Source organism: Leucoraja erinacea, chromosome 17 (genome assembly GCF_028641065.1).
Source record: "Leucoraja erinacea ecotype New England chromosome 17, Leri_hhj_1, whole genome shotgun sequence".
Classification (NCBI taxonomy): domain Eukaryota; kingdom Metazoa; phylum Chordata; class Chondrichthyes; order Rajiformes; family Rajidae; genus Leucoraja; species Leucoraja erinaceus.
The window spans coordinates 20,106,743-20,131,234 of record NC_073393.1 but is presented as its reverse complement, the minus strand read 5'-3'; the positions used below and the strand labels follow the sequence as shown (position 1 = coordinate 20,131,234).

Below are 24,492 nucleotides of genomic sequence, written 5' to 3'. Positions count from 1 at the left end.
ACGAGAATAAAGTTGTCACCCGAGTCGAGCTAGCCAAATATAAACGATGCCTATTCTATTCGCGTGACGCTAGAATGAACGGTTAACAGAAAAACTCGCGAAAAAGTTCCCACACCAGCCAATCGTGAGGGTTTGATATTACTAGGTGCCACTACAAGGCCATTTAGGACCAAAGATACTAGAGGAGCTAGAGGATCTTTGTTTAGGACTGAGATGAGGAAAAACGTTTTCACCCAGAGTTGTGAATCTGTGGAATTCTCTGCCACAGAAGGCAGTGGAGGCCAATTCATAATTGGATGTTTTCAAGAGACATCGATTTAGCCGTTAGGGATAGGGGATTGTCGAGTTATGCTTGTAATAAGGCTCGTACCGACGTAAACAGAGTATACCTTTAATCTGTACAATAACAGCAGCAACTGCAACAGCCTCGTGTAAGCCCAGGCCTCTCTCTCTAACTGCCCACACCCTGAGTTCCAGACACATCCGGTTACTGGAGCCTGGCTTCTGGCAGGGTCCTAGTGATACATATTGCATAATACCATGGCGGTGCGGGTACAAATTTCGATCAGCCATGATGATCATATTGAATGGCGGTGCTGGCTCGAAGGGCAGAATGGTCTACTCCCGCACCTATTAAATGTTTCTGTGCAACTGCGAGAGGGGACACTCGACAGTGACGGCACTGCTGCCCAAAGATCTTATAGCTATAAGCAAAGATCTTGCTTCGCTATAAGATCTTTGGCTATAAGATCTTTGCTGCTGCCCGAGCGAGGGGCGGGGGGGGCTTCAGCCAATCATGAGCACGCTGCCTTGCTGATGTCAGGAGAGGCGTGGCGCAGGTTTGTGAGCCAATGGGATGATGGTGGGTCCTGGCTGGAGCCAAGGGGCGGGGTAGAGCAGCGCGCACGCGCACTGGCAGGGTGGACGCGCAGGCGGGTGTTTAGTTTTGTGCTTTGGTTTTGGGAACGCGAGACATCAGCTGGCGCGGGGGCGCGCCGGGTGTGGTGTAGGCGGCGGAGCGCGCGCACGAGCAGGATCCCGAGCCCCGGAGACAGAGGCCGCGCCGGCTGCAGCCAATCCGTCTGTCGTCGCAGCTCCGGGCCCCATCACTTCCACCGGTCATGATTGAGCGACCGGAGACGGCCGTCTGCGGCCTGCCGGTGAGTGGAGGGAGAAGGGATCGGGTTGAGTAGAGGGGGGTGGATGGTCTGGTGGGGGGGTGGATGGTCTGGTGGAGGGTCGGATGGTGAAGGGGGTCGGGGGAGGGAGAGTGGTGGGGTGGAGGGTGGAGAGAGAGGTGGGATGAAGATCCGGTTGGAGAAGGGAGGGGGAGATGGGGGGGGGGGGGGGGGGGGAAGGGGGTTTCATAGGGGGATGGGGAAGGGGGGGGGGGTGGGGGTCGTAGGGGGCTTCCGGTGAAGGAAAGGGTTGAGGTAGGGTTGAGAGACCAGGGGGATGGAAGTGGAGGTCGGGTGGGGGTTAGGTAGAAGTGGGGAAGCGAGGTCGTGGAGGGAGAACGTCGAGGAGAGGGTGGAAGTTGAGGGCGGTCAGATCGAGGGAGTGTGTGCGGGGCATCGGGTGGGGGGAATGGGGTGAGGGTTCGGGTGGAGGGAATGGATGAGAGGGTGGGACGGGTGGTGGATGAGGGAAATCGGGTGGAATAGGAGTCGGTTGAGCGTGGGTGTCAAGTGGGTTTAGAGGATGAGGGGGCATGTGAAGGGGAAGGATATGGCCAAGGGGAGTGTGGAAGTAGACATTGGGAGTAGGAGGAGAGGAGGTTGGGTGAAGGGCTTCCTGTGGAATAAAAGTGGAATGTGGTTAGATGGATGGAGAAGGTGAAGTCAGTCGGGTGGAGGAAGTGGGTGAGGTGGGTCGGGTAAAGAGAGAAGGTGGAGGGGAGAGGGTGTTGGGGTTTGGGCAGGTTGAGGGTGAGGTGAGTGGAAGGAGGTGAATTGGGATGTGTGCATTAGGTCGAGGGTGATGGATGGATGGATGGTGGGAAGGAGTGGGTGAAGGCTGGATGGAAGGAGACAGTGAAGGTGGCTGGATTAGAGGAAGCGGGGAGAGGAGGTTGGGTGGACGGAGATAAGATAGGTTAAGTTGAGGAAGAAGAACAAAGACATTGGGTGGAGGGTGATGGGGTTAGGTGGAGGGAGAGCGTTAGTAGGTTGGGTAGTGAGGGAGAAGTCATGTGAGGGGTTCAGGTTGAGTGAGAGGGAGTTGGGATTAGGGAAAAAGTGGGATGAAGCAGTGAGGGGAGGGTCAGGAAATAAGCTGTTTGGGGGAGGATGAGGGGGTTTGGGTGGAGGGAGAAAGAGAGAAGGCTAGGTTGTGTGGAGAAGATGGGTAGGAGGTCAGGACAAAGGAAAGGTAGGGGTGGTATAGGGGAGGCAAAATGTTGGGATAGGAATGGGGGATTTATGAGGCAAGCTGGCAGGTACAAGGGTGAGGTGCTATGTGAAGGTAGTGGATATAGGGGTCTGAGTGGAAGGAGTGGGTGACCGGATGGGTGGAGAGTGAGGAGGGCCCAGTGGCGAGAGGAGGTGGATGAGGGTGGGCTGGTTGGATGGGATGAAGGGGACCCAGTGGAGATCGAGGGAGAGAGGGCAGATGGGGTGGTTTAGTGGAGGCAGGTGGGGATGGGAATTAAGGAATTATGAGGTCAGCTAGTACGAACTTGGGTGAGGACGAATGGTATGAAGGTGTCTTCTGGAATATCATGGTGGGAGAAGGTGGTGGGGGCTGAAACGTGGGTAGTGGTTGGGGAAACTGAAGCTGAGTGTTCTGTTCAGATGATGGTGGCAATCAATGGTAGAGGGTCAACGCAGATGGTTTGGAGTCGATATCTAGGTGCGGGAAGGATGAGGATGTGAGGTGGAGAAGAGCTGCTGGGGAAGGTCTGGCAGTGGGGTGCATGGTTGAGTGTTGAATGGCGGTCGCGGTTCAGGAGTGATGGAGGGGTGAAGGTGCGAGGAACCGGAGGAGAGATGAGTAAGGCAGTGACGTAGATAATTAAGACTCTCTTGTTGGAGATGGGTCATTGCATGGCGTTATTGTTGTGCCAATGGTATTTCATAACTTGTTTCGGAATGAGGTGGGTTTACGTCTTGCTGTATGTAGTCATGGTTGCAAATGGCATCTATCATCGATAATTCATTAGTGCACATGTCCACCTCTGACCTTATGATAGAAGAAAGGTAATTGATAACTTGCCCACACTGACCAACATGTTCTATCTGCACTGGTCTCACCGTTTGGCCTATAGCCCTCAATACCTGTCCTGTCAATGTACCTGTCTAAATGTTTCTTAAACGTTGCAATAGTACTTGCCTCAACTACCTCCTCTGGCAGCTCGTTCTATACACACACCACACTTTGTGTGAAAAAGTTACCCCTCAGATTCCTATTAAATATTTCCCTCTTCAACTTAAACCTACGTCCTCTGGTTCTTCATTTCCCTACTCTGGACAAGAAACGTTGTGCATCTATCAGATCTATTCCTCTCATGAATTCATACACATCAATGAGATCACCCCTCATCCTCCTGCACTGCATGGAATAGAGTCCCAGCCTGCTCAACTTCTCCCAATAGCTCAGGCCTTGAGTCCTGGTGACATCCTCGTAAATCTTCTCTGTACTCTTTCCAACTAGACATCTTCGCTGTAACATGGTGCCCAGAACTGAACTCGATACCCTAAATGCAGCCTCACCAACGTCTTGTATAGAAACGTAGAAAATAGGTGCAGGTAGTAGGCCATTCGACCCTTCGAGCCCACACCACCATTCAATATGGTCATGGCTGATCATCCAGAATCAGTATCGCCATATAACTACAACATGACCTCTCAACTTCTATCTTCAATATTCTGACTGATGAAGGCCAATGTGCCAAATGCCTTTTTGACCACCCTATCTACTTGAGATGGCATCTTCAAGGAACTATGTATCTTGCACTCCTAGATCTGTCTGCGCTACAACACTCACCAGAGCTACACCATTCACTGTGCCTACAACTCTCACCAGAGTCCTGCTTATGTTAGACTTTCCAAAAAGCAACACCTCACATTTCTCTGTATTTAATCCCACCAATCATTCCTTAGCTCACCTTCCCAACTGATCAAGATCCTGCTGCAATTTTTGACAAACATCTTCACTATCAGCAATACCACCCACATTTATATCGTCTGCAAACTTGCTAATCTTGCCATGTCCGTTCTCATCCAAAGCATTTACATAGATGACAAACAGTAATGGGTCCAGTATAGAACCCTGAGGCACACAACATTCACAGGCCATCAGTTCGAGAAGCAACCTTCTACCATTAACCTCTGCTGCCTTCCATGAAACCAATTTTCTATTCATTCAGCTATCGCTCCTTAGATCCCAAGCAATCTAACCTTCCAGAGCAATCTACCACGTGGAACCATGTCGAATTCTTTGCTGAATTTAGCTCTTTTTTTGGTAGGAACTGGAAAATATAGGAAATAAATGTTCTGCGTTGTAGAGAGTGGGAGAAAACAGGGCATGTGTATGACCAAGAGAATCCAATAACATTTTGTTGCAGTGCAGGGATGCTGTTGGCAGTGACTGCATCTTAATCTTAGCTACTCTATTTGAAAGAGGTGTAAACAGAGGGATATGTATGAGGACAGAGGAGACAGTTTGTTAGAAATTAGATGCAGAGTCCAGCAGTGGCTGAAAATGAAATAATTGAGAAATAATTCTAAAATAGTCTCACTCAGACAGATCGTCAGCCACTCCAGCCTGTATTTCAGATTTCCAAAATTCGGTATTTTGGATTTTATCTCCTGTGTAGGCACAGCATTTGTTGTTCATCAGCTAGCTGGAGCTATATGTTGAAGATCAGTCAGACAGTTTAAAAATTCTTAGTCTTGTTTTCAGATTTCTTTATGGCTCAACTGCTCTCTTGGTTCTTCTTCGCACCCTCACAATTGTCATTCTTGTCCTGTGTGCATTGTGCACCTGCACCTTTTGTCACTCCACAATTGAATGATTTTTCAACTGGTGACAATGCCCTAAGCTATGGAAATCTGCCCAAACCCCCTTACTTAGAGTCACACCATAAAACTGTATCTCCTTTATCATCATCTGTGAACTCCTATCCTAAAAACTCTTTTTTGTATTGTAATTATAATTTTGTACGGTATAAACGTGGGAACATTTAGTCATCTGGCAGATCTTACATATTCAAGAAACATGGGAAGCAGAGAACATACATGGCAGAGGGTCAGAGAGAAGCAGAGTGGGAATGACTGGGATCTGGGAAAATGAGATGGCTGTAACTCTTACATCCTTTTCCTTTCAGTATGCCCGTTCCTTGGAAGGATATGTGGGATTCGCAAACCTCCCAAACCAGGTGTACAGGAAGTCAGTGAAACGAGGTTTTGAGTTCACGCTGATGGTTGTGGGTAAGTAAAACTAGGTATAGCCACCTTGCTTTCACATGGTATTTTTAATCATTGTTCCCTTATTCACCATCTACATCCTGGAGTCATTATTGACAAGAATCGAAAATGGATAACCCCATGAACATTGCGGCTAGAAAACCAGATCAAAGATTATTCTTTGGCAGGTGAATTGTTCATTGGCTCACTGAAGTCTTTCATCCATTCACAAGGAACAATTCAGAAATTTCAGTGCACTCTACTTGCTTGGATGAGCCCAGCTATAGTAAGAACCTCTACACCATGAGAGAGGGTTGGAGACAAAACAGTTATGGGTTGACACAACATCCTTGTTATTGTACTGAAGACATGAACTCTTGAAATCACCGCACTTCCAGTAAGTTATTATGGTACAGGTACAATGTTAGCCTGTACCTGTACCCAATAATTTAGAAATTTGCACAGGTATATCTTTGCAAAGGAACGACAAATCTAATCTAACTAACTTTGCCCAGTGATGGAAACTTGTCAATACATCTGTCACGTGGTACTTCATTGAAGCCCTGCTTGGGTTTTGGCAGACCACTTGTGCTGGAGATTTTATTGCAAATTTGGTCCAAAGATGGATTGAAGAGCTGAGTTCCACTGATGAGAGTGACTGCCTTTGACATCAAGGCCGTTTTTGAGCAAATATAGCAATAATGAAGAAGGGTCTCGACCTGAAACGTCATCCATTCCTTCTCTCCAGAGATGCTGCCTGTTCTGCTGAGTTACTCCAGCTTTTTATGTCTATCTATAGCAATAATGACCCCTGATGAAACAGATTATTGGCAACAAAGGGAAAACACTCCGGTGATTGGGGTTAACTTTTGTATAAAAGAAAATGATTCTAGTTGTCGGAGATCAGATGCCCCAGCCCCATAATATAATTCCTGAACTACTTCAATGTACTATTCTGGTCCTAACCATCCTTAACTGCCTCATCAATTACCCTTTCTTCTATCATTATGTCAAGAGTTGAGATATTTGCCGATGATTGCACAATGTTTAAATCCACATGCAGCTCTGCCGCAGATTAAGCAGTCCATTATCAGCATGCCACAAAGATGGACCACTTTATAGCATGAGCAGTGAAATAAAAAGTAACATTTGTGCCACTGAAGTGCAAGGCACTGGCCATCTCCTAAAGAGAGATTCCATCCAAAGTAACCTTGATATTCAGTAGCATTGCCTTTTGTCAAGTCACCCATCACATACATCTTCTTGAATGTAGCCAAAAAGCAGAACCTCATCTGGCTCAGCCACATAAATACCATTGCTACGTGCTGGGTATCCTATGGGGAGTGATTTAACACCTGATGCCCCCAGGCTCTTCCACCAAATATAAGGTACATGATTGAATACCCTCTGCTTGCCTGGATGAGTTTAGTGCCAACAATTACCAAGAAGTTCATGAACATTCAGGACAAAGCAGCCGACTTGATTAGTGCCTACCGACCAAGCTAAACATTCACTCTCGGCACTTGTAATGCACAGTGGCTCTGGTGTGCACCAGACGCAAAATGCACTGAGATCGCAATGGGTTATTCTCACAGCAGCTCTCAGAACTGTGACCGCAACATGTTAGCACAGGTGTCAGAGGTTATGGGGAGAAGGCAGGAGAATGGGATTAGGAGGGAGAGATAGATCAGCCATGATTGAATGGCGGAGTAGACACGATGGGCCTGATGTCCTTATTCCACTCCTATGCCTTATGACCTTATGAACATCAAGAACGACATGGGCAGCAAGCTTCATGGGGCATCAGTACCTGCAGATTCATCTCCTAGTCACGCACTGTCCTGACTTGGAACAATATCACTGTTTGTGTATTATCTTTGGGTGGAAATCCTGGAACTTCTTTTCCAATATTAAAGTTGGAGTACTTTTATGAGGACTGCAACAGAATGGGATATTTCTGCCAGACATCCCTCTCCACAATCTTGCCTGCGAGATGTGTCCCTCAGCTTTGCTGTTTGTGACGCTTAATACTGCTGTCCAACTGCCATTTGTGCTCATTAATGCTATCCTACACTCACTAGGGACAATATACCATTATACCAAGCCAATGATCCTACAAACCTGTATGTCTTTGGAGTGTGAGTGGAAACCGGAGATCCCGGAGAACACACTGCAGGTTACGGGGAGAACACGCAAACTCCGTGCAGACAGTACCCGTAATCAGGATCAAACGGGGGTATCTGGTGCTGTAAGGCAGCAACTCTACTGCTATGCCTCCTTGCCGCCCTGTACATTAAAATCAACCTACAATGTGTCAAACCCATCTAAATAACATTTTTTACTCAATTAATCAGGATGACGCTTGTAGATCATAGAACAATCCAGGAATAGGTTCTTCGGCCCACAACGTTTGTGCGGAACGTGATGCAAATGTACACTCTTACCTGCCTATGTATAATCCATATCTCTCCATTCCTTGCGTATCCATGTGCCAATTCAAAGTCTCTTTAAACACCAATATTGTATCTCCCTGTCGCACCACACCTAGCATTGCGTTCTAGGCACTCATCACCCTCTGTAAATCTTCTTTAAACTTTACCCCTCTCACCATACATCTATGGTCTCTAGTATTTGATATTTCCATTCTGGGGAAAAAAGGTTTTGACAATCTACCCTATCTCTGCCTTTATATACTTCTGTTTTATATACAGATGCATAATCAATTTTCCAGCAACTGATGGTCCGGCACCTTCTTTAATATGGAAACAATTATGAGATTGCACTTTAAATCCCCCCCCGGAAGTCCCTCCCTGAAAATATGGTTCTTAGGATGGGCGAGGTGGTCCATCTTGACCTCATCGGGACTTTCGTGGCTGGACATCCGATCAGTCTGTCGAATTTTCATTATGCAGCCAGGGCTCTGGAACTCCGGACCGGGCAATCTGTTCCCATAAATGGCTTTCATGGCCGGACTTGCGATCAGCAGGACAAATTTTCTCCCTGCGGTTGGGGCCTCTGGACTCCAGCCCAGCTGCAGCCGGAAAATCACTTCCTATAGCCAACTTCTGAGGCTGACATTGTGCTGGAAAATCGGTGGTGGATCTGTACTTCTATCAGGTCTCTCCTTAACCTCTGGTGTTCCAGATAATACAATCCAAGTCTGTCCAATCACTCCTTGTAGTGAATACCCTCTAATCCAGGTATTTTCTGCCCATTGTTTCTGAGCTGATCTAGATCCCACTGTACTTTGACAGCCTTCCTCGCAATTACTCCAGCAATCTTGGAGTAATTTGCAAATTTACCAACCAACCAACCAACCAACCCATCTACAGTTACATCCAAGTAATTTATATATATATATATATATATATATATATATAACAAACCACAGAGTTTGCAGCACAAATCTCTGCCGAACTCCACTGGTTACAGACATCCAGCCTAAATATCATGTTTCCACCTCGACACTGTCTTCCATCAATAAATCAGTTATGAATCCTTATGGCCAAATCACTGATAATCCCACATATCTTAATCTGGATCATCCTACCATGGGACACTTTATCAAATGCCTTACTAAAATCCATGTAGACTGTGTCCACCATCTCTCCCTCTTCTATCATCTCAGTCTTCAGACGTTCGTCTAAAGAAGGGTCTCAACCTGAAATATCACCATTCCTTCTCTCCAGTGATGCTGCCTGTCCCACAAGGAGTTTTGGATTATATGCCAGCAATTGCTTTGGCTAGGTATGAATTATTTCACATGCTGTGTTCCATTTATTGTTTGTGATGTACAGAGTAGGCAAAATTCATGCTACAATGAGAAGGTTGTACTAGTGAACTACTGCAGCATCCAGTTGACTGGCTGTTTGGAAAAGACCCATTGCATGACCCACATCCAAGGTGACCTGTGTTGGGTGTCCACATCTAACCCTATGATGCCTGGTTGAGATTTATCTGTACTGTTTTTTTTCCCCTTCAGGTGAATCAGGCCTTGGCAAATCAACATTAATCAATTCACTCTTCCTGTCAGACCTGTACTCCAAGGAATATCCTGGTCCGTCACTTAGGATCAAGAAAACTGTACAGGTAATTAAAAATTTGCAGATTCTGGAAATCTTAAATAAAAGTACAAAATGTTGGAAAACCTCAGGCGGTGAAAAGTTATTTCTGTTTTCATAGATGTTGCTTATCATCCTTAATTTTCTTAAACTGTGCAGGCGATTTGCTGGTTGGCTGTGAGCTTCTTCATCCATTGTGTGCTGCAGGAGATGTTTATTCACAACAATTGATGTCCATTAAACTTGAAAATAGTTGGGTGAGGGGGGGGGGAGAGATAGAGATTATGGTAGAGTTTGTGACATAGTACAATTTTCTATGCCTGATGATGTATAGTGTTTCATTAGTTGCAAGGTGTATTCTAAATGTGTCTATTTTAACGCATTTGTCGAGCCCATTTGTCACAAGTAGAGGTTATCCAGGGTGCGAAGATGGGAGTTTGTCTCCACAATGCTGTGCAGTGGTTACTCTTGGTACTGTTATGAGCACATACACCTGGAGATGGTGGATTGGTGAAGTTTGGTCATCCCCAGCTAATTCTCTCACCACTTGCTGCACACCAAGTGAAATAGCTTTATTTTTCACAATTTGTGCATCTTGAGCAGTGATGGTTCTCCTGTCTTCACTACATCACTGGTCCTTGGTGTTTCCCCTACTTTTCCCTAGTCCATATCAATGTGAAGTCTTGCGTCATCAGCTGATGGCTAGCAATTTGTGATAATCAGCAAGCAGTTTCCTTGTCTGTGATGGACTGATGACATGAGGATTAGAATTCATGTTGACAGATACAGCTCCACATTGTTCAATAGTATAATTTGTGTGATTGTTTCTTCATGTGTTTGTTGCTTGTGGAGTACTTTATTTGGTGTGTATGTGTGTTGGAAGCTTTCTGCTATTCCTGGTGGCTTTTGGGATTCCTGAACACCCTGCTCTTATCTGTGGTCCAGGCTCACTAGATCCTGACTTATTTGAGCTTTAGTGAATATGTCTGGTTAATATTTTGGGCATTTGTCTACTTGTGTAGAACCGTATGCTGAGTTGGAACCATCAAGTGCATGCCGACTCCCATGAAGCACTTGGAGTTCCACGAAGATGGCACATAAAATGTGGCAACTGTTGTGTACAGATTCAGTATGGTCCACCGTGTTACACTCTTATATTTATTATATTGTGCATGGTGATTGGTGAATTTAATTGGCTCATTGGGGAAAAAAGGTAAGCAGTAGTTTTCAGAATGCTGGGTGATGCTCTACCTAGAGCTTTTATTATATTGTGCCTAATGTCTAGCAGGATTGTCACTGAACGGTATGCAAAAAAAAATTTCACTGTACTTGGGTACACGTGACAAAGTACCATTGAATGATTGCCTGCCTTTTTTTTGTTCTTAAAATTTGCTCATACCCCTGCTCTTTCCACTTTCACTGCAAATGTGTGTTAGCTTTAGACATGGTATTCAGTGGCCTGAATGCAGTTTATCTGTTTGTTTCCAGGTTGAACACGCAAAGGTTCAAATTAAAGAAGGAGGAGTACAGCTTACACTGACTATTGTCGATACCCCAGGATTTGGAGATGCGGTGGACAACAGTAATTGGTAGTTTCAGATTTTACTTACTCTGTCTCTTGTATCTTATAATTGTAACTGCCATCTTGGAAAGTTGTCAGATTTTTAAAGAAAAAAATACAGTGGCGCAGTGATAGAGTTGCTGCCTTACAACGCCAGAGATCCTCTGGATCTGGATATAGTACGCTGAAAAGCTCTAGGTAGAGCATCACTCAGCATTAACTATAGGTGATGTTTGCTAGTTTCCACACTGTATCTCTAAAGTAAAGGAAAACATGCAAGTGTAAGAAAGCACCCAAAGTGCTGATGGTGTCTATTATTGATTTGTAATCTTTCTGGTTTCCTTGCAGTTGGCAGCCAGTTGTAAATTATATCGACAGCAGATTTGAGGAATTCCTGAACTCTGAGTCACGAGTGAACCGGCGACAGATAGCAGATACGCGAGTGCACTGCTGCCTGTACTTTATTGCACCCTCAGGACACGGGTGAGATTTGCATGAGAGTTGCATGGGGTCAGGGCAAGTGAGGGAATGTTGTCTAAAAAATTCCCACGGTGCTGCAAAGCCAAGGTGATACAGACACACACCGCGATGAACGGGAAGGTTGGCGCTGTAATTAAGAGAGCTAAAGCACAGTGTATGGTAAGTCCTTTCAAAGGGGGGGGGGGGGGGGGGGGGGGGAGAAGGAGGGAGAAGGAGTAGAGACAATTTTTAAGAAGCCAGAGATACACGGCTGTGAAGTTCGGCGGACATTTAACATTACCGGTTAGTTCCTTGGTTCTGAAAACTACTGCTTACCTTTTTTCCCCAATGAGCCAATTAAATTCACCAATCAGCATCGGCTCCAACCTCGAGAACCTCTGAGAACCTTAAGACCTCCTGGCGACCCACCTACGGCTCGAGAATTCTCGCTAATCCCCATGGCGACTTCATTCTGGATGCCGCTAATTTTTCAACATGTTGAAAAATTCTCGCCGACCATAATGAGGCCGCAGCTAGTTGCCAAAATGTGGGAACTCCTCACAACCATGAAGGCGACTCCCCGGCAACCACCCGTGAACAAAGTCTCCCGCGGTCGTCTAAAAAGTCGCCTATGTGGGACAGGCCCATAAGCAATAGATCGTCAAAGTATCCCAGTCACCAATCCAGCCGGTTGCACTCCCCCGACAACTCCCCAGAACCCTGCACATTCCTTCCTTTCAAATGTTTATTCAGCTCCATACGAATGTTACATTTAAATCCCCCTCCTCTCCAGAATAAATTCCAGACACTCACCAATTACTGCTTGGAAGTGAATATCCTTCTGTCTCTTTATTCAGTCATATCAAGTTCTTTACCTGTCCTCCAATGAAAGCTATCCTGCCTTCATCTACAGCTGTCGTAATTTTAAATACCATTCTAGGATCGCCTTCCAGGTATCATTTCAGTAATCTTTACTGTATACTCTCATAAATCTTCACATCCAGAAAATGTATCCAGAATTGAACACAATATTCTGTCTACACAGCTGGACCCCACCCCCCATCCTCGTTCCATCCACAGATGGGTCTCCCTCCTCCCCTTGCTTTGTTTGCAGCTAGGCCCCACTCCCAGCCTCGTGTATCCACAGCTGAGCCCTACTCCCGGCCTCGTCCGCCCACAGCTGGGCCTCCTGTTCCCATTCCCACTTCTGCTCAGCCACTGTCTAGGTTGCACACTTTCACATGTGCCACAAGCGCTCCCTCCACTCGCCAACCTGAGCTCTGGTCCATGTGTCCTCTTGCACCCCATTCTGAGACACTGCACCTGCACAGAGGTGAAATAAACATTTAGTCAGAGAGCCATCGTTGGTGCGAAGGGTGGAATATATTAGAGGAACGTTGAATGTGAGCAGCCACGGGGGGGAAGAATGATGTTCACTGCTTCCTTAACGCAACAGTTCCTATTGCAGCTCTCAGTTAGATTCTCCCACTCTCTTGCAGGCTGAAGCCTCTGGATATTGAATTTATGAAGCGTTTACATGAGAAAGTGAACATCATTCCACTTATTGCTAAAGCGGACACCCTCACAACTGAGGAGTGCTACCAGTTCAAGAAACAGGTAAAGCAATGCCCGATGATGTAACAGTATTAGATGCCATCGTGTAATCGGGGTGTGTCCGAGGGAAAGTCACAGTGTAACCAGTGGTCACTGTATATCCAGGGTCTGTTCCTATGGGTGGTCACTGTGTAACCGGGGTCTGTTCCGGGGGGTAGACATTGTATTACCAGGGTTTCCCCCTGGGAGGTCGCTGTAACCAGGGTCATCGCAAGTTGGAGGAACAGCCCCTCATCTTTCGTTTGGGTAACATACAACCCAGCAGTATGAATGTTCAATTCTCTAATTTTAGGTACCGTACAAGCACCCCTTCTCCCCTCCTTGACCCCCTTCCTCCATTAAAAGTCAGTTAACCCTAGCCAACAGTTGGCCTATCAGAGAACCACCCTGCCTAAGGTCATGTGTTGTCGGCCCTGATTTGTCCTGGTCTTTTCTTGCTTCTAATCCCTGCTCCCTTCAGGTAGCCTGAAGAAGTGTCCTGACCTGAACCGTCACCTATCTATTTTCTCCAGAGATGCTACCTGGCCTGCTGAATTACACCGGCTTTTTGTGTCTATCTGTTTCAATGTTATTCTTGTCAAATCATATCAAGAGCATTTTCTTGTCAGATGGTGATTCAGACCAATGTGATGAGTGGGGGAATTATGTTTTGCCTTGACTCTTTATAAAATTAGCATTAGTATTGATAAGCATGGATTGAGACACAAACCGTCAGTGTTTTTGCTATTCTTGTGAATTTTCCTTTCTCCACAGATTATGAAGGAAATCAAAGAACAGAAGATTAAGATTTATGAATTCCCAAATACAGAAGATGAAGATGATAATAAATTGGTGAAGAAATTTAAGGTAAATACTTACTTGTCTTTCTGTCCATTCAGTGCCCTTTAGAGATTGACAAATTCCTGATTAGTAAGGGTGCCAGGGGTTATGGGAAGGCAGGAGAATGGGGTTGAGAGAAAAATAGATCAGCCAAGATTGAATGGCAGAATACTTGATGAGCGGGGCGGATGATTGCAGGTTACGGGCCAGATCCGGCCATTGGGCCGTAGGTTGCTGACCACTGATGTAGATGGATGGGTTCATAGATTTGGCGCAACGGCCAACTCGCCAACTGTCTGTCTCGTCCCTTCTTTGTTTTTTTTTAGTATGTGTTAAATGTATGTTTTAGTGTTCTTTAGCTTGTTATATGTGGAGGGTGGGGAACTTTTCTTTAATCTCTTACCTCGACGGAGTTGTGATTTACTTTCCGTATCGTATCTCCGTCCACACTGCGGCCTAACATCGTGGAGTTGGCGACCTCGGCTGGAGACCGACTTTGGGAGCTCCAACCGGGGGAGCCTTGCGGACTTTAACATCGTGGAGCTTGCGGTCCCTGGTTAGGGATCGACTTCGGGAGCTCCAAGCCGCCGCGGGAGCTTACCTGGATAGATATGAAAGTTCATGATAATTTCTTCTCTCCGAAGGATTGTGTACCCCTGGCAGTTGTTGGAAGCAACCTTGTCTTTGAGGTCAGTGGGAAAAAGGTCAGAGGTCGGCAGTATCCATGGGGAGTGGCGGAAGGTAAAAGTTCTGTTGAGCTTTGATTGTGCATGTGAGATTTTTAAACTTTTCAGTGTTAAAGACTGCATGGATCTGACTATTTACCTAGGCTTTCGACCTTAAACCAGTGCACAGGTGAACAAAGCAATGTCCTCGCTCTTCAGGGAACGGGGATTTCCCTCCACCATAGATGAGGCTCGCACCAGGGTCTCTTCCATACCCCGCAACACTGCTCTCTCTCCCCATCCCCGCACACGCAACAAGGGCAGAGTCCCCCTAGTCCTCACCTTTCACCCCACCAGCCGGCAAATACAACAAATCATCCTCCGCCATTTTCGCCACCTCCAACGTGACCCCACCACTCGGTCCCTCCGCGCAACTCCCTTGTCAATTCTTCCCTTCCCTTCCATACCACCCCCTCCCCGGGCACTTTCCGTTGCAACCGCAAGAAATGCAACACCTGTCCCTTTCCCTCCCCCCTCGACTCCATTCAAGGACCCAAGCAGTCGTTCCAGGTGCGACAAAGGTTCACCTGTATCTCCTCCAACCTCATCTACTGCATCCGCTGCTCTAGATGCCAGCTGATTTACAACGGTGAGACTAAGCAGAGGTTGGGCGATCGTTTCGCCGAACACCTCCGCTCGGTCCGCAAGAACCTACCTGAACTCCGGGTGGCTCAGCACTTCAACTCCCCCTCCCATTCCCAATCCGACCTCTCTGTCCTGGGTCTCCTCCATTGCCAGAGTGAGCAACACCGGAAATTGGACGAACAGCACCTCATATTCTGCCTGGGTAACCTGCGGCCGGCGGGCATGAACATTGAATTCACCCAATTTTGCTAGCCCTTGCTCTCCTCCCCTCCCTTAACCCTTGAGCTGTCTCCTCCCATCCCCTCCGCCCTCGGGCTCCACCTCCTCCCCTTTTTCCTTCCTTCTCCCCCCCCCCCACCCCCTATCAGTCTGAAGAAGGGTTTCGGCCCGAAACGTCATCTATTTCCTTCGCTCCATAGATGCTGCTGCACCCGCTGAGTTTCTCCAGCATTTTTGTGTACCTTTGATTTTCCAGCATCTGCAGTTCCTTCTTGAACCCTTCAATCTAGTTTGACCATTCAGTTTAATCTCAGTTGATCAGTGAAACAGCAACAAATTGATGGAAAGCATTTTGCAATTAACTTGATAATTTTACAGTTGAGGCGGCTTGATTTGTTTTGGAATATTATTAAGAAATAAATTGGACAAACAAAGCTTGGAAGGTGTTGAACACTGTGTTTGGATCCTGGAACTTCTCCCCACAGATGTTTGCCATGTTCATAGATTTAACATTCTACAGCTTTTACACAAATCAGCAAATAATTGGCTTTATCAGTGTTAGATCACATAATGTACTAGACATATATACGTGTGTGTGTGTGTATATATTACGCACATGCGTACACACACACACACACGTACACACACACACACACACACACACACACACACACACACACACACACACACACACACACACACACACACACACACACACACACACACACACACACACACACACACACACACACACACACACACACACACACCATTTTCCCAATCATGCTTTAAATCCCGTAGCACTGCATCCTGTTTATCAGTGCCAAAAGCACAAATACAGACTATTGTTTATTACATAACAAAAAGGGAAATATTGATGCTAATAAGCGGGTCAGCCTTGTTAGAGTAGGATGAGTACCTATGTCTGTATGATGAGGATGAAAATTGATTTACTTTTTTCTCAATCTTTTACAGTTGAAAATGGAGACCATTGTGATTTCTCCATTTTGCGCAACATGCTGATCAGGTAAAGTTCATCAGACAATGAGAATGAATCATTGAATCATTGTGTTATTGCAGCACAGTGTGACGTGCTCCGTAACTGTAATTAATGACACATTATTCTTTCACTGTATTTCATTTTCTCTTTAGTGAAAATCCAATGTTCATTTGAGAGTGCTGATAAACGCCATCCTTGGAGGCAATTAGTCTTTTTATATAAGACAAAAGAATCTCAGTTTCTGAGCTATATTCCAGGGTTGTTGGCAATCAGGGAAAATGTTTTTGCCATCCACAAATGGTGTAGTTGACCTGGGAATGAGCTACATCACAATCTTGGGATATTGTATATGGTTAGTGAGGGTACGAATAGGAAGATAAGACGGCTGAATGTTTGTTGAGAACCTGGTGCTGGGAGCAGGAGTTCAGGTTTTTCGATCATTGAGATCTCTACTGTGTCAGAGGTGACCTGTACAAGAGAGATAGGCTGAGGGGTGGCCTTAAGAGATTTATGAGATTATGAGGGGCATAAGTAGTGTAGATTGTCTTTTTACTAGGTAGGAGAGCCTAGAAGTAAATTTGGGGTGAGAGTGGAGAAATTTGGAGGTCTGTCTTTTTTTCCACATAGGGTGATGAATAACTGGAACGAGCTGCCAAAGGAGCTGGAGGCAGTTACCACGTTTAAAGATGTTTAAACAGATAGTTAGATAGGAAAGGAATTGAGAGAAACAGGCCTAATCCAGGTAAGTGGCATAGGAGGCATCATGGTAGACATAGACAAGGTGGGCTGACAGGGCCCATTTCTCTGTGGCATTATTCTGTGTGTTGGTGGGTGGTTTTAGCTATTGGGGAATAAACTGTGCCTCCTGGGTTTGACACAAGCTTAGTGTTGAGTTATACTTGTGATCTGCAAGGAAGCTTCAACTCGCGTCCTAGTCATGCTTTTATTGCAGGACACATATGCAGGATCTGAAGGAGATTACCAACAATATCCACTACGAAAACTATCGAAGTCGAAAGCTGGCAGCTGTGACGGGCAATGGAGTTGACGCCAGTAAGACGAAAGGCCGCCTCACCAGGTGAGCTCCATGGAAAATATGCTGCCTGTTGCCCAGTTAGCTTGCAAAACAAACCCACCATAAATTTATCCACATGCCGATTAATGAGATGAGCAGTAACCAAACATCAGATTTGCGCTGCAGCACATTGAGCTGTATGGAGATGTTGAGCTGTGTACTTGAGCTGTGTACTTGAAGCTTACTAATCAAGAATCAAGACCCCTGTCCATTGACTGATCAGATATATCCTAGGATATTGTGTGAAACCAGAGAGGAAATTGCAGGTGCCCTGGTTGAAATTTACGAGTAGTCCTTAAATTCAGGAGAGGTGCTGGAAGACTGGAGGGGGTGGCAAATGTTGTGCCTCTTTTCAAGAAAGGCTGCAGGGAAAATGCTGGGAACTATAGGGTGGTGAGCTTAACATCTGTAGTTGGAAAGTTACTGGAGAGTATTCTGAGGGATAGGTTATACAGCCATTTGGATTGGCAAGGGCTGATTAGGGATAGTATGCTTTGTAGCATACTTACTAACCAACCCATTTGCATGTACATCAAAATTGTTCACATTACAAACAACAGATGTCCCGACACACATCCCTGCGGAACTCTACTGGTCAGGGACCTACAGCCAGAACAATATATCTTTACACCTCAACCCAGTATCTTCTATCAGTAAGCCAGTTCTGAATCCAACAACCATGGATAGGACATAACAACAATAACAAATAAATAAATAAATTATTAGTTTTTCTAAGTAAAACAGGCCATGACAGTGCAAAAACACATATGGCATAGAGCAACCATAGTACAAAGCCCCTCATGAATTGGTGTTGAGTTAGGGTTGTAGTTAGGGTTGTGCAAGGTGTTTCAAGAACCTGATGATTAATAGGGAAAAAACACTTTTTGAACTTGGAGGTACCAATTTTCAGGCACCTGGAACTTCTTTCCACGTCAGCAGTGAGAAGAGTGCATGGTCAAGATGGGGTGGTTTTTGATTATGCTGCCTTCTTGAGGCATTGCTTCTTGTAGATCTCTTCAATGGTGGGGAGGCCAATACCTGGAACTCTCCAATGCCATCTCGTGTTACATAAAATTGAAGAATTGGCATAAAGCAATAGGGGCATAATTCAATTCAATTCAATTCAACTTTATTGTCATTGCACAAATACGAGTATAGGTACAACGAAATGCAGTTTAGCGTCTGGTCATAGTCATAGTGCAAGATAGTAGAAGTAAAAATACAAAATAAGCATACAATAAAAATAAAAAATACTGGTTAACAATGTGTGGATTGTGGATGAATTATAACTGTATACAAATGGGAGAGTCTAAAGCTAGCGACGGGACTCTGAGTTCAGCAGTGTAATGGTGTTGTTGGAAAAGCTGTTCCTCAGCCTGCTTGTGCGAGACCTGAGGCTCCTGTACCGCCTCCCTGATGGGAGGAGGGCAAACAGTCCATGGTTAGGGTGAGAGGGGTCCTTGATGATTTTCCCGGCCCGTCTCAGACACCGTTTTCGGTGGAGGGCATCCATGGCCGGGAGTGGGGCATCGATGATGTGCTGAGCGGTTTTCACTACCCGTTGCAGTGCCTTCCTGTCAGCTGCGGTGCAGCTGCTGTACTATACCATGAAGCAGGTGGTCAGGATGCTTTCGATGGAACAGGGGTAGAAGTTGGACAGGATCTGGGGGGGGACAGGTGAGCTTTCTTGAGCCTCCTCAGAAAGTAAAGGCGTTGCTGCGCCTTTTTGATCAATTTGGTGGTATTGAGGGACCAGGACAGATCCTCTGTGTACCCCGAGGAATTTGTAGTTGGAGACGCGCTCCACCTCAGTCCCGTTTATGTGGATGGGGGTATGCCTGCCACCTCTGGTCTTCCTGAAGTCAACAATGATTTCCTTTGTCTTCTTTGAGTTGAGGACGAGGTTATTGTTGGCACATCATGCTGCCAGGTTCTGGACCTCCTCCCTATAGGCTGATTCGTTGTTGTCACTGATCAGTCCTACCACCGTGGTGTCATCAGCAAATTTTATGATGGAGTTGGAGCCATACTTAGGGACGCAGTCATGGATAATGAGGGAGTAGAGGAGAGGGCTGAGCACACAGCCCTGTAGCACGCCAGTGTTCTGTGTTAGAGTGGAGGAGGTGAGGTTGTTGATCCTAACAGACTGTGGTCTGTTGGTGAGGAAATCCAGTGTCCAATTGCAGAGGGAGGTGGTGATGCCAAGTCCGCTGAGTTTGGTGATCAAGCTGGCAGGGATGACAGTGTTAAAGGCGGAGCTGTAGTCGATGAACAACAACCTGATGTAGAAGTAGTTGTTGTCCATGTGGGTCAGGGCAGAGTGTAGGGCCGCAGATATGGCGTCCTCTGTAGACCTGTAGGCAAACTAATGGGGGTCCAGTGTGGGAGGGAGGCTGGCTTTGAGGTGAGCCAAGATCAGCGCTCAAAGCACTTTGCAATGACGGGTGAGTGCCACTGGGCAGGTCGTTGATACTCCCTGAAGCAGACTGTTCGGGCCCTGACACAATGGTTGAGGTCTTGAGGCAGGGAAATGCGTTTAGAGTGCTTAGGCATCACAGGCAAAGTCGGTCAAAACATCTTGTTTCTGTGCTGAATATTTCTTTATTATTCTATGAACAGGATGCAGGTGTTGACCTTGCTGTACTAGCATTAAGGATAGTTAAAAGGAGAAACTGGAGAGCGCATCCTTTTTTTGTGAAACTTCCTGTGCCAGCTTGCGTGCGACTTCCTTGTGGAAGGTACTTCAGTAAATGGTCACGGAGCCTGCTGTTCAATCTTGGGTTTGTTTGGCGGACGATAGGCCTAGTCATGCTCACTGCCTGCCCAGAACAAATTGAGGCACAGTTAAAGTGCAAGAAGGTAATTGACTTTTATTAATGCAGGAGCCCTCTCGCTGAGATGGAGGAAGAGCGTCGAGAGCATGTGGCGAAGATGAAGAAAATGGAGACTGAGATGGAACAAGTGTTTGAGATGAAGGTCAAGGAGAAGAAACAGAAATTGAAGGACTCTGAGAATGAAGTAAGCTTTTCTACCCACCATTCCCACCCCACATCTCCATTGACCCTTCCGTACGCTTTCTGCACCTTCCTCTCTCTGTAGCCTTTGACTGCAACTAATGGCATTCTGGTGTTTTGTAACCCATCCATCTTGGTGTCCTCTGCTTGATCCAGAATATGTAATTCTGTCCCTACCTGGACACATCTGTACTGAAAGAGAGTGGTTGGTTTGAATTGGACATTACCCAGGGAGCATGACTGTGATGTACTCAGCTATTTCAGAGTGTTATAGAAACTAAAGGCGCTCTTCTTCCTTTCCTGTTGCCACTCCCTCCCTCTTCACTCCTACTCCACTACCTTCCCCTTCTCCCTTCCCTGGCTTCCCCTCCTTCTGCTCTCACTTTCCCTTTACTGCCACCTCCTTCCTTGCTACCCCCACCCTCCCTCCCTCTCCTCCTCCCTTCTCTGTCTCCATGCCCCTGTAGCTGCAGCGCCGACATGAACAGATGAAGAAAAACCTGGAGGCTCAATACAAGGAGTTGGAGGAGAAGAGGAAGCAGTTTGAGGAAGAGAAAGTAGCATGGGAGGCAGAGCAACGCTTGTTGGAACAGCAGAAACTGGATGCTTCAAAGTTAGTGGTAATTGTACTTGAGGGAGTGCATGAGGAGATTTGTGTGGGGGAAACGTTGAGTGTGAATGGGCATTGTATAGCAATGGGGAGACCTGCTCTCGGGTGTGGGCTGAGAAAATGAGGGAAGAGTGTGACAAAGGTGGCTGTGAGAGGTGGTGTAAATAAGGGAGCGTGTACAGCTAGCTGCAGGTATGAGGGAGATGGTACATGGGTACATGAAAGGAGAGTGGAGACAGTGAGCATGAGATGAGGGATGAAAACTTGCATGCTACTGCATGTCACTGCCCTCCATGGACGGTTCCTCTTGTTCTGCATATTGTGTGTGCTTTGTTTGAGTGAATTAACTTTTTCTTTTTCCATCCTTCCCAGAACAATGGAAAAGAACAAGAAGAAAGGGAAGATCTTCTGAAGAGGTTTATTATTAGTGCAAATGTTTTAAGGCTCATTCCTTTGGCCATACTGCAACGGAGAGACATTGCTTAAATCTGATCAGACAATTACTTAGCTCCCTGCAAGCCCAGGGCTAGTGAAAAAAACAGTAAATTCTTCATATGTTCCTGGCACTGAGCTCCTTTACAGTGGGCCTCTTGTCTTGTCTTAATATCCCATGAATCACAAGCTGTGTGGTAATGATGACATTTGGTACCTGCTGCTCATGCTGCATGCTCCTCACACTTTCCCCCCCATGTGAGAGTAAAACTCAGCTCCACATTCTGTCTGCTTGGTGTGTGATTGCCACCTAGTGGCAGATTCTTCATATGCTGCCACACACTCATCCAACACAAGGATCACAGTGTGGCCCCATCCAGTTTGGCCATCGTATCCTCCTCTAGTATTAATTTCTTGAGCAAGTTGTGCAATTCCAGTGCTGGTAATTGTGGTTTGCAAAAGGTCAGCAGTCTCATTGGTTCACACTGGGCCATAGAAACAGATCACTGAAGTGCTGATTTTAATCATTCAACGCAAAACAAAATGAACAATTTTTGTTTCATAATTGAAGTGAGGTTATGTTTAATGAGTGGTTCGAATATAGTGAGTCTCGTGCGATAACAATCATTATAAATGGGCAGGACAGAAACATATTGATTCTCTATTTGTATTGGTATTTCACCAGCTCAAATGCCCCATGGATTCATGATTGGTTGGTCATGAATGGGCCACCTGGTTGCCAGTCATGTGCAATGATTCACTGTATTTGGAGTAACTGGTTTTCTGAATGGGGGCAAGAGCTTCTGTGTGGGGAGACATCTTGTCCTCCAGTCAAGTAAACCGATGCAGTGGCAGACTGCCCTTCATTTCAGTTCATACAATGACGCAGCGGTAGAATTACTGTCTTAGAGTCAGAGACCTGGGTTTGATCCTGACCAAGGGTGCTGCCTGTACACAGTTTGTACATTCTTCCTGGGACTGTGGTTTTCGCAGTGTGTTCTGGTTTCCTCCCACATTCCAAAGTAGTGCAGGTTTGTAGGTTAATTGGCTTCTGTAAATTGCCCCTAGTATGTTGAATGCAAAACTGGGATATCATAGAACTTGTGTGAATGGGTCAGCATGGATTTGGTGGGACGAAGGACCTGTTTCTACACACTATCTCTAAACTTAACAGCTGCAGAGTCCATGGTGACACTTCACATAATTTCACATCCAGCCCAGGAGGGGAGTCAGAAGAAAATTGTATGTTTTATCCAGTCTGGTGGCTACATTTCTTGAATCGACTGACTGGTGGAACGTGTCGTGTAAGTAATGTAGAAAAGTGCTGGGGGATCTCGACAGGTCAGCAGCATCTGTGGAGGAAATGGACAACCAACGTTTTAGGTTGGGTCCCTGCATCAGAGTCTGAAGAGCCAAAACATTGTCCATTCCCTTCCTGAATGCTGCCTGACCTGCAAAGTCCTTCCAGCATTTTGTGTTTTGTTCAAGATTCCAACATCTGCAGTTTCTTGAGTCTCAAATATGGTATAGGTTTGCTGTGCTACTCTGTTACTTGTAAATCCCGGGCAACCCCATTTGTTCATATGCTTCCTGTGGCAGCGTCCGTTGAGAAGCTGCATTGTTCCCTTCTTCCCACAGGTGCTTGTGTCTCCTGCTTATTTTCTTTGCTAGTTTTGCATGGGGAAACAAGCAAAGTGCTTTTAGATCACTGCAGATACATTTGTAAAATTGGTGTTGTAAGACATTACTCTGCTTCAGCTCCAGGGTGGATCCCAAACCATGAATGACACAACAGCCAGAAGGTTGGTATTGTATTTCTCCCCAGCTGATCCATCTTCTTTGCATATGAAAGATCAGACGTTTCAGCCTTGTGTCCAAACCTCTCACTGCTTTGTGGCCACTTCTTTCTTCTGTACTGATGACTCTGTACTAGGTCGTGTACCCACATTCTCCATCGTCTTCCTCCTATTTTTTTTTTGTCTAATCTTACCCCTTCGCTCTTTCTCAATACTGGGTGTCTCCCTGTCACTGTCAAGGCCTTTGAGTGCTGGGATGGGATTTTTAACCCTTCTGCTTTTTCACATGTGCTCTGCATTGGGGCGTCTTTGCTTTTCTATGTTGGGAGGGGTCCCTTCCTCTCAGCCTCCCCCATCCTATATTCTCTACTTGCTGTCCTGTCACCCAGTGTCCTCACCAAATCCCTCTCGTGGAAATGGCTTTCTTTATCTGCACTGTGGTGTCTCAATGTTAGCTCTGAGTGGTGAGCACTCCCTTATTGCCTTGCCCTACCCTATGTTGTATCAGTGGCCCTGTGCATTTTCTGCCAATAATTTGGTTCGCTGTGATAAACTTCCATCAGCCATGGTGTAAGAGGAGGAGGAGCAACGACACTTCAGGGAGAGGAACTTGGAGCTGTCTCATTGAATTGAAATGTTATCCTTGGTGGTTTTTTTTAAAGAAATAAGCTTTACTTGTTGTTTTATAATCTTCACTGCCACTTAGTATACATATTGAAATAAACAGATAATCTCTCCAGTTCAAGCATTCCACTCGCAGATGCCTCTGTTTTTGCTTTATACGTTCAGTCTGACCCCCACAGCTTGTACCCATGGTGTGGATGTGGTGAAGTGAATGGCTAAGATTATAGCAAATCCGGTACAAGGAGTTTTGTTGCTGGTGATCAGTGCCAGCAGCTCACATATCAGGCTACTAAACTAGAACATGAAGAAATTAAAAGGGATATCCTGCACAGAACTCCCCAAAATCTCTGTGCATATCCGAGCAAACTCCTTTTATTTATTGGTTTTGATTAGTGCTGATAAACTCTGAATGCCAGTATCTATTTGTACCATTGAGCAGAATTTAGTTAACTGTCATGGATTTCCTATCCAGGGATTACTGAGCGGGTTGGTC

At 46.0% G+C, this 24,492-nt stretch overlaps 1 protein-coding gene across 1 annotated transcript; it reads left to right on the top strand.

Moving 5' to 3' along the window:
• The first annotated feature begins 911 nt into the window (after nt 1-911).
• Nucleotides 912-24,124, top strand: LOC129705258 (septin-7-like). Its single transcript, XM_055648754.1, has 13 exons — nt 912-1,160; nt 5,327-5,429; nt 9,388-9,494; nt 10,955-11,055; nt 11,376-11,510; nt 12,986-13,103; nt 13,854-13,946; nt 14,564-14,660; nt 16,424-16,475; nt 17,401-17,526; nt 20,406-20,541; nt 21,005-21,150; nt 21,520-24,124. The coding sequence occupies exons 1-13, from the start codon at nt 1,122-1,124 to the stop codon at nt 21,557-21,559; spliced, it is 1,293 nt and encodes a 430-aa protein (XP_055504729.1). The 5' UTR covers nt 912-1,121; the 3' UTR covers nt 21,560-24,124.
• Nucleotides 24,125-24,492: the final 368 nt, after the last annotated feature.

Coding starts and splice junctions, on each gene's coding strand:
- LOC129705258 (XM_055648754.1), top strand. CDS start 1,122: ATGATTGAGCGACCGGAGACGGCCGTCTGCGGCCTGCCG. Junction 11,056..11,375: donor GCGGTGGACAACAGTAATTG/GTAGTTTCAGAT, acceptor GTTTCCTTGCAG/TTGGCAGCCAGTTGTAAATT. Junction 20,542..21,004: donor TGAAGGACTCTGAGAATGAA/GTAAGCTTTTCT, acceptor ATGCCCCTGTAG/CTGCAGCGCCGACATGAACA.